Source organism: Raphanus sativus, unplaced genomic scaffold (genome assembly GCF_000801105.2).
Source record: "Raphanus sativus cultivar WK10039 unplaced genomic scaffold, ASM80110v3 Scaffold3598, whole genome shotgun sequence".
Lineage (NCBI taxonomy): Eukaryota > Viridiplantae > Streptophyta > Magnoliopsida > Brassicales > Brassicaceae > Raphanus > Raphanus sativus.
Genome location: NW_026618904.1, coordinates 1 through 10,433, shown reverse-complemented (window position 1 = coordinate 10,433; position 10,433 = coordinate 1). Strand labels below are relative to the sequence as shown.

Sequence of the window (10,433 nt, the reverse complement as noted above, 5' to 3'; positions counted from 1 at the left end):
AACCGCGAAAACAAACAAAGAAAAAAGACCGCGAACATCAAAATGGCACGAGAAGCCAATCTAAACCGTTTATTCCCCCATCGCTAAAGCAAAACCAACAGTGGATTAGATCACCAGCTCACAGATCCGCGTCAAAACTCACTCAAAACAACAGTTTTTATTTTAATTTTTTCGCGGGATTTAATATTGGCGCCACAACTTTAGCGAAAACGAGTTTCGTTTCCCTCTCAATAACCTCCCTTTTTCTACTTCACTCCGCTTCTCCCAAACTCTCTCATCGATTCAATCTCAAAAGAAAAAAAAAAGATTACATTCTCTCCTTCCGATCTAGAAAAACGAAAGAGATGGCCGGTGGTGGTTCGAAATCAACTGCGCCCAAGGCGAGGAAGAGAGTGGATGCTGAAACCAAACCCGAAACCACCGCTAACAACAACAACACCTTACTTCGCGCCAAAGACGGCAGCGCCTTCGTTCGATGGTTAGTAAACTCATTCTTCTAGATCTGCTCCGACCTAATTTGATTGGGAAGCCTATAACTTTCGATTTGAGTGTTTCTGACGCGATTATGTTAATTTAATGCGATTTACAGCGAAGGATGCAACAAGAACGTAGCGGTTGCGCTTATCAGTATGCATAATTGTAGCCTCGACGCTAAAATTCGTGTCAATCTCGGTAAAAATATCTCTCTCTCTTCCTTTTTCCCAGATCTTTCGGTTTAATATTGTTAGTTCGGTTTGGTTAGGTTGGTTCACACATAATCAGCTGAATTGAACCTAAAACAATCCGGTTTAGCAATCAGTTAGTTCTGTTTTAAGAAATTCTACGGAACTAAAATGAAGTTTTCTATTTCCGGTATTGGTTATAGGTTCTGGTAAAATAATCGAATACTTTTGGTTAAATCCGGTTCAATCGGTTTGGAATTTAATGAATTTGATTGTATCTGAGTAAATGATTAGCTTTCTCTCTCTTTTTTTTTGGTGTTAATTGTTTTAGAAGCTCAAGTTGTTGAGACACAAACCGAAGCTAAGAAGAAACCTGTTGAGAGGTGAAGACTTCTTTCTGATTCTATCTATCTATTTGGTTTCTATATTGTGAAGTTCTTGATATTGTTGTTTGGATTCGTCTTCAGGAAGAAGTCAACATCTGATGAACCTAAGGCAAAGAGAGTAAGGAAGGCCAAGGATGAGAATAAGAAGAAGAGCTCTTCTTCCTCTAACAAGCCCAAGCGACCTCTTACTGCCTTCTTCATCTTCATGTAAATCTTCATTCTCACTTCAAAAATCTTCTCTTTTATATACTGTCAGAGATGATGATGATGTTTCCTTTCAATTTGCAGGGCTGATTTCCGCAAAACTTTCAAAGAAGAGAATCCTGACGCTGGCGTTAAGGATGTAAGAGTCTATAACCGAGTTTTGTTACTTTAACTTGATTAGTACGGCAAAGTTTTGTAGGATTAAAATTCCACCGTGTTATATTATCTATGTGTTTTTGTAGGTTGCAAAACAGGGTGGTGAAAAGTGGAAGTCTTTGGATGAGGAAGTGAGTTTACTCTGTTATTTGCTTCTTTCCTGAGTTTTGTTGTGATTTTGCTTAATTGTGGTCTTAACTCTAGTTGTGTCCTTTTGATCTTGTAGGAGAAGAAAGTTTATTTGGATAAAGCTGCTGAACTAAAGGCAGAGTATAACAAGTCACTTGAGAGCAGCAAAGATGCTGATGAGGAAGTATGTGTTTCGTTTATTTATTGTCTTTGTCTTTCCTTTTGCTTTGAGTATTAAGATGATATGGTCACCACTTTCAGGAAGTTGATGAGGAGAAGGAAGCTGATGATGCTGATGAGAAACAGTCTGATGAGGCTGAGGAGAAGCAAACTGATGAGGCTGAGGATAATGAAGGTGAGAACAAAGAGGCTGAAGGTAAAGAAGAGGAAGATGAGATTTTGGATGACTACTAGACATGTTAAAATCTTTCTTTGGTTTAATCTCAATGAAATGGATTCAACTCTTTATCCTTATGGTGCATTGTAAATTTTGAACTTTCATTAGTTATCTTAAGATGGTTGGTGTGAGCATGTGAGGCTTTTGTAGTTCACTCCTTTTGTTTAGACTAGTATGGAAGATTAATGTTTTTAGTTTTCACCACTGTTGTAGAACTGAAAGCTGTTGTAGATGAACTATATATTTCATTACATTATTCGAATGTGACCCGTTCATTCTCTTTAAAAAAATATTTGTAACTTTTAGTTGACCAATCAAAACCATTTCCCCCAAAATCCCCATCGAAGTTTATTTTTACTCAGCGTCAACATACATATTATAGTCAAACTATCTTTATCTGAATAATTAAGGACATGGATGATGAACACTATAAAGCTTATCAATTGAATGGGTTACAAATAATATAGTTATTAAATTCCACGATCTCTGTAGGATAAAAATGGGCGATGCAAAAAAAAAAAAAAAAACTAGGAATGATAAATCATATACAAACACAATAATCATATTCAGAAAATAGGAAATACAAAACATTAAATTGACACAGTCTTCACAATGCGACAGTGAGAGGTTCACAAAGTCACACTCATCATCTGACCTGTATTAGTCAAGTAACCTTCATCATCAATGGCTCCCAAATGGTGCAAATCGTGCCAGGCCCGAAGGTAGGCCGGAGGATGAGGAGAATCAATAAAATCGAAGTCTAACCATTCATGCACACCCAGTTGTTTCAAGGTTAGTAACGTGTTCGCCAAGTCTGACCTCAACATCTCGGGATATGCATGGTGATTCAGATCAAACTCATTGTAACGCTCCTCTGTGTAAAGCCTGAAACATTTTCCAGGCCGTGTTCTCCCGGCACGACCCGCTCTCTGCTCAGCACTTGCTCGTGATATTGAGGACAGCATCAAGTACTCTTGGCAAATGTTGGGGAGGTAGACTTTCCGAATGGAGAGACCAGGATCAACAACGTAAACAATGGGGTCTATGGCTAAAGAAGACTCCGCAATGCTGGTGGAAACAAAAATCTTTCTCCTTACATTGAATATATTATTATCATTATTCTGTTGTTGCAACCCAGGAGGAAGAGTGGTGGAATAGAGTGGCAAAACCTCGACTTGATCATCAAGTAGTCTAGTGGAGATCCTTGTGCAAGCGTCTCCAATCTCTTCTTCACTGGCTAAGAAAACAAGGACGTCACCAGGTGGCTCACACTTGTGAATCTGAACTACAGTGCGTATAGAAGCTTCGAGATAGTCCTCTGGAGGAGAAGCATACAAGATGTCAACTGAATGGAGCCTCCGGGGAACTTTGATAAGAGGTGCACACATCCTAAAGCAACTAAAAAAACTTTCCAACTTGTGTGCTGCTCGGAGGGTACCACACTCATCACAACCAGAGTCAGATCATGTCTACGTTTCAAGACCCTATTAAGATAACCGATAAGCACATCGGTGGCCAAACTTCTCTCATGGGCCTGGTCGAGAACAATGGCTCTGTATCTCCCCAAAACCGGATCTGCAATAGCTTCTCTCACAAGCATACCGTCGGTCATGTACTTGACCACCGTTTGGGAGCTTGTGCGATCCTCCAAAGGAACAGTGTAACCCACCTCTTCCCCAATCTCGACATTCATCTCTTGGGCGAGACACGGTGGGACAGTGACATGGCTGCAGCTTCACAAGGTTGGGTTCACCCAATCAACCACTTAGGGTTAGTATTACGATGAGCTTACTTGAGGAAGAAGAAGAAGAGTAATATCAAAATATCTTTCTTATTTGATAAAATGGATAATGTACAAGTATATATAGTCAGCTATACATTTGATGTTAACCAACTCTAATCAAACTAAACCACTAAACCGGTATATACAAATCATTATAAACCAATAAGCCCCCTCAAGATGAGCTTGCAAAGATATTGTGAAGACTCATCTTGGACATAAGATGATAAAACTGATGAGGGAAGAGAGGTTTAGTCATGATATCAGCCACTTGATCCTGAGTTCGCACATGAAGACTCTTGAGAACTTTCCGATCAAGCCATTGCCTCACAAAGTGACAATCATTCTCTATATGTTTGGTTCGCTCATGGAAAACAAGGTTGGTTGCTATATAGATTGCTGCTGTGCTGTCAGATAAGAGAACTGGCGTTTGAACTCGAGGAACCTTCAAGTCATCCATCAATTTAATGAGCCAAATCATCTCCTTAGACGCACTATTCAATGCTCGGTACTCTGCTTCTGCAGAAGAGCATGAGACTGTATCATGTTTCTTGGAGCGCCAAGAGATCAGCGAGTCACCAAGAAACATCGAAAGGCATGTAGTTGAATGACGACTATCACGGCAAGAAGACCAGTTTGCATCAGCAAAACCTTTAAGAGATAGATCAGGTGAAGCCGAGTAGAACAATCTTTGTCCCACAGTGCCTTTGATGTACTGTAAAACTCTATAAGCAACCTTAAGATGAGGCGTACGAGGAGCAGAAGAGAACTGACATAACTTGTTGACTGCAAAAGTGATGTCCGGACGAGTTATAGTCAGATACATCAACCTTCCAACAAGACTACGATAACGCTCAGGCTCATCAATCAACTCTCCATCTTTGAGTGCCAAATGTAGATTTGGAACCATAGGAGTAGAAGTAGGCTTGCAACCCAACATTCCAGTAGAAGTCAGTATCTCCAGAGCATATTTTCGCTGACATAAAGAAATACCCTGACTTGTACGAGCTATCTCCAATCCCAAAAAATACTTAAGAGCACCCAGATCTCTGAGTTTGAACTGTTGAAAAAGGTCTTGTATCAACTGTCTAGACTTCAGATCACTTGTACTAGCCACAATGATGTCATCCACGTAGACTAATACAGCAAGGAAATGACCATCTTGAAATGATTTCAAGAACAGAGTATGATCACTTGTCCCTGTTGCGAATCCAAGACGTGATAATGCAGCAGAGAACTTGAGAAACCACTGTCTAGATGCTTGTTTCAACCCATAAATAGATTTCTTCAAACGAAAAACATCATTCTTAGACAGTGTGAGACCTTTCCTCTCTGCATATCCATCCGGTATCTTCATATAAATTTCTTCATCTAATTCACCATTCAAGAACGCATTCGAGATGTCGAGTTGATGAAGAAACCAATTCCTTGAAGCTGCAACTTTCAAAAGGAACCGCACAGTCGTGAGCTTAGCAACAGGTGAGAACGTCTCTGTATAATCCAATCCCTCCTTTTGAGTGAACCCTTTAGCAACTACACGAACTTTGCGTCTCTCAAGTGTACCATCAGCATGAAACTTCAAAGAATATAACACTTTGCAACCAACTGCTTTTTTTCCAGTCGGCAAAGTAGCCATCTCCCAAGTTCCAGTTGATTCCATTGCTCTAAATTCCTTATCAACGGCTTCACACCACTCTTTAGAGTCCTTCGCCTCAGAATAAGATTGAGGAATTGGAATTTTGGTGATTTGGTTGATGTAAGATAGGTAAGAAGGAGACAAATTGGAATACGAAAGAGAAGAAGAAATGGGATGAATGATATTTGTGTTTAAAGAGTAGCAATGATAGTCCTGCAAGTGAGCAGGCTGTTTGCGTGTGCGAGAAGAAATTTGTGGGGGAAGGTTAGAAGATGAAGAAATTTCTGGTGAGATGTTTGTGTGGTGGTTACCTGAGGACAAAGTAGAAGGTGGTGTGAAGAGTTTCAAACTGTCATCAGAAGGAGTAGTAGAAGCCAGCGGAAAAATATCTTCGTGAAAGATGACATTTCGTGAAACTGAAATCTTGTTTGACTCCAAGTCGAGAAGTTTGTATCCTTTAACGCCTGATGGATATCCCAGAAGAACACAAGCCTTTGATCTTGGCTGAAACTTATGTCTCTGTTTTGGTGATGTAGAACCATAACACAAGCAGCCAAACGTTCGAATCTGATCATAAACCGGAGCCTTACCAGTAAGTATCTCGAATGGAGTCTTGTTACCAAGCAGAGGTGAAGGAGTTCTGTTGATAACAAAGGCAGCCGTCAAGACACTATCTCCCCAGTACTCAAGAGGCAACTGAGACTGGAACATGAAAGCTCTGGCAACGTTCAGGAGATGCTGATGCTTCCGTTCTACCACTGAATTCTGCTCTGGTCTCTCTGGGCAGGAGCTATATGAGACAATGCCTTTCTCTTGATAAAACGAAGAGAACTTAAGCTCAGGTGCATTGTCTGATCTAACCGCTTTAACTCTAGTGTTGTACTGATTTTCCACTTGGTTAACAAACGTTGGAAACACCTTTATAACTTCACCCTTTGTACGCAATAAGTAAATCCAAGTGGCTCGAGAATGGTCATCCACTATGGTTAAAAAGTACTTGTAACCATCCACAGTCTCAACTGAAAAAGGCCCCCAAACATCTATATGTAAGAGCTCAAAGTTTGCATTACATAAGTTGTTTGGAGAGGGAAAAGAAAGTTTCTTCTGTTTTGCCAAGTGACAAACATGACAAAACGAGTTCCCTTTATTCTTCATCTTTGTAGTTCCCAAAGCTCCAGAGATCATGTCAAGTCTTGAGTAAGATGCATGACCCATCCTGTTGTGCCAAGTACCAATATCCACGACTGCATTCACACGCACAGAAGCTTCTTTGATGTTCAGCACATACAGGTTGTCAATCCGTTTACCCAGACCAATCGTCAAGCCCTTGATACGATCCTGTATTTCACAAGAAGAGGGATCAAACATCACTCTAGAACCAAGATCAGTCGTCATTGAGCTTATACTGATGAGGTTTAGACGAAACTGCGGGATGAATAAGACATTCCGTAGAGTAATGTATTCATTTAGCTTGATACTACCAACTCCACTGATCTTGATTAAAGATCTGTTTGGTAGATTGACAGAGCTAGTGATATTTGTGTCAAGAGACACAAAAATATCTTTATCATGAGACACATGATGGGTTGCTCCAGAGTCTAGAATCCAAGAATCATTACACAGGCTATTCTTTGAAACAGTGAGAATACCAATGAAACAAAACGTAGACTGAGAAAAGTTGATACCAGATATCTCATTAGTGTTTTAAGAAGTAGAGGCATCGCCTTGACCAGACGTGATGTTGTTGCTGTTGTTGCTCTACAGTTGTGAGCTAAACAAAGCAATAAACTGTTGTATTTGATCCTTGGTGAGATTTCCAATCAGATTATCAAGAGGTGCAGGCTTCGCTTCAGGTTTAGAGGACATGTTGGCTGAGGGAGTAGCAGATGGAGGTTTCTGAAACTTCTCAGTTGCTTTGCCTTTTGGTGAGTAACCCGGTGGAAAGCCGTGCTTCTTGTAACAACGCTCTGCAATGTGTCCAACTCTGTTGCAAAATGAACAGATAGGTTTGCCTTTATGAGCACCAGTCTGAACATAGCAAACACTGGAAGGAGGAGGCTGAGAAGCTGGAGTCTCAGATACTTGGAACGCAGCCGGAGTAGCTACAGCAAAACTCTTCTGACTGTCATCTTGGTCCAAGATGTTGTAGACTTCAGTGAGTGAAGGCAGTGTCTTCTTCATGATGATCTGACGCCTAATCACTGCATACGATTCATTAAGACCAGCCAAAAACTTAACAATCTTAGCACGCTCAGCCTTTTGATATAGCCGAGCAGCTTTCCCACAAGTACATGGATCATCAGCTTCTTCACAACTCTCTAAACTACTCCACAATGTTTTGAGCTTAGTGAAGTAATCCGAGGGTGACAAAGAGCCTTGACGTAGATCCTGGATTTCTTGGGTAAGATTGTAAGTCCTAGGCAGATTAGTCATATGAAATCTACTATGCAAGTCATTCCACACATCAGTTGCATCATTTAAGCGAAGGATACTGCGATAGATTTGAGTGGATACCGAGTTGAGGATCCATGATTTAACGAGACTGTTGCATCGTGACCATATTCGGAAGTTCAGATCTGAGTCGAGAGGGCGAGGTAACGAGCCATCTACGAAGCCGATCTTGTTCTTCGAGTCAAGAGCAATCTTCATCGCAGCCTCCCAATCATCAAAGTTTGAACCATCAAGTTTGATAGAGATGAGAATCAAACCGGGATGATCAGAAGTATGCATAAAGTACGGAGAATGGATCGAGTCATTGAGATCAACACCAACAAGAGCTCTCGAAGCTTGTAGATCCGGGCCTGCATCTGCCGGAGAAGCTAAGGGAGCGGTGCGAGCTGCAAGGCGATTCGATCGACGAGGAAACTTCTTCAACGACACCATCGAAGCTTAGGAAATCGTAATCGGAGGTCGAGCAAGAGAGATCGTAAAGAAAACACGACGAAATCGAGCTCAAAAATGCTCTGATACCATATTACGATGAGCTTACTTGAGGAAGAAGAAGAAGAGTAATATCAAAATATCTTTCTTATTTGATAAAATGGATAATGTACAAGTATATATAGTCAGCTATACATTTGATGTTAACCAACTCTAATCAAACTAAACCACTAAACCGGTACAATCGGTATATACAAATCATTATAAACCAATAGTTAGGGTCTTCCAGCTTCAGTGCTTCCAGCAGTAACTGTGGTATCTGCGTAGATTTGCCACACCCTCTCTCACCGAACAGTATCACGATCTTATTTTCTTTAAGTACGTGTTGAAATTCTTCTTTGTGCCCCCACACTGGTAGGCTCTTCCGTCGCTCCTCCTCTTCCATCATATTCATTCTAATCAGTGATTTTGTCTAGAGCCGTTGTTCAGCAGTTTTCGTGTGTTTTGAGGGAGAAGAGATCCCCTTATTTATAAAAGAATCATCTTTCCTTTTTTCTTTTTTCCATTTCCCTTTTTTATTTCCAATTTCCTTTTTTTTTCCTCTTTTTATTTTCAATTTCCTTTCCCCTTTTATTTTCAATTTCCTTTTTTTTCCTTATAAATGGTCTTACTCTAGTTGTGTTCTTTGATTGTTTAGGAGAAGAAAGTTTATTTGGATAAAGCTGCTGAGCTAAAGGCTGAATATAGCAAGTCACTTGAGAGCAACAACGGTGCTGATGAGGAAGTATGTACTGTTACCTATCCACAACCGCAGGTCCCATCCCATCGCAGGCTTACTCTTCATCTCATCAAAGAAGATTGCTTTCTGCAGCGAGAGATCGATCAAAGTGGCTTCTCCTCAGGGAGATCTAACTAGGGTTCACTACAAAGTGTCAATTCCATTGTCCAAGTCAATGGAGTGAACCAGAGTGTAGACACGAAGAAGCCATCTCATAAGTACCTAGAAGTAGTCACTGTGGATGGCTTTGAGTTCTGGTTCATGGTTTTCTTGAGTGACAAGAAAGCTTTCAACTGTCTTCAGCAAGCGCTTTCTATGAGCTTGGAGCAATAACAAGGAAATAGCCTAGAAAAGTCGGACAATATTGTACAAACTATTTTTTTTTTGAAAGAGTGATAAATTTATTCAAATAAAAAAAACATTTTTACAACAAGTGTGGCTTTGATTTTGAGTTTATGAAAGCATAAATTGAAATAAGCAATTTAGACCCTCAGTAGTTTCTTGTAGCAAACCAGACCATTAAAGCTCTGGAAAACCTTCGACTCCCTCCGATGCGCAAGGAAGATATGCGATTTTTTAGCTTTAACCCTTTTGTTATCCATTGTTGACAAGAGCAAAAGATTGAATATATTATATAGCTGATCTCATCTGTTTTCCTTATTTCACAGTTCTATTTTGAACCATAACATGCCCAAAGAAAATATAATGAAATGGGTATATAAGACCATATAATAATCTGGACCTCCAAGCATTTTAAAATCTTTTGAGATCTACAGGAACATCGATCTTCCCCCTAAGACAAATAAAACCAACAATGGGGCTTAAGAAACGAGGAAGCTTCTTCCATTTTAACAAAAAGCAAATCAAAGAGGTTCATTGATCATAACAAAAGATTTAGGATAACACACATTTTGCTTCATTGTATTTACATAGAGAATCAGAGTCTTCAAAGATCTAGTGCTGAACAAAACCTACGTGGAAATGAAAATGCACAAGAGAGAGTGCATGGCAAGGCCAACCCCATTTACATGCAGAGAAAAGCAGGGAATCCTCCCATGACCAAATATTTCTTTTAGGCTAAGGCAAATCGTTTCTCACGTCACATTTACCTTTTATTTTTATAGACATTGTGTTAATGTTCAATTTGATCACACACACGTCAGAAAATGTTAACGATTCAGGATAAACTATTTAATTACATGTTTGAAAGTGACCCGTCTTCTTTTTTCGCTCCCTTTTATTTGTTTTTAACTTTTCTTTGACCAATCGATGACCATTTCCTAATCCCCACCGAATAATACTTTTTACTCATAATTACGTGCCGACATACATATTGATATTGAATTGCTCGTATATTATAAGAGCATTAATAATGCGGTTTCTCTTCGGGATTTTTAAGACAAAAAGGAAAGGTGAATCCCACAA

General features: G+C 39.9%; 1 protein-coding gene and 1 pseudogene across 1 annotated transcript; one reads left to right on the top strand and one right to left on the bottom strand.

Moving 5' to 3' along the window:
- The first annotated feature begins 244 nt into the window (after positions 1-244).
- LOC130506727 (high mobility group B protein 7-like) lies at positions 245-2,196 on the top strand. The gene is made up of 8 exons (XM_057001409.1): positions 245-478; positions 590-672; positions 994-1,045; positions 1,130-1,255; positions 1,337-1,391; positions 1,495-1,539; positions 1,635-1,721; positions 1,799-2,196. The coding sequence occupies exons 1-8, from the start codon at positions 345-347 to the stop codon at positions 1,949-1,951; spliced, it is 735 nt and encodes a 244-aa protein (XP_056857389.1). The 5' UTR covers positions 245-344; the 3' UTR covers positions 1,952-2,196.
- Positions 2,197-2,563: 367 nt separating this feature from the next.
- Positions 2,564-8,675, bottom strand: LOC130506728 (probable pre-mRNA-splicing factor ATP-dependent RNA helicase DEAH2; annotated as a pseudogene).
- Positions 8,676-10,433: the final 1,758 nt, after the last annotated feature.

Coding starts and splice junctions, on each gene's coding strand:
- LOC130506727 (XM_057001409.1), top strand. CDS start 345: ATGGCCGGTGGTGGTTCGAAATCAACTGCGCCCAAGGCGAGGAAGAGA. Junction 673..993: donor TAAAATTCGTGTCAATCTCG/GTAAAAATATCT, acceptor TAATTGTTTTAG/AAGCTCAAGTTGTTGAGACA. Junction 1,046..1,129: donor AAGAAGAAACCTGTTGAGAG/GTGAAGACTTCT, acceptor ATTCGTCTTCAG/GAAGAAGTCAACATCTGATG.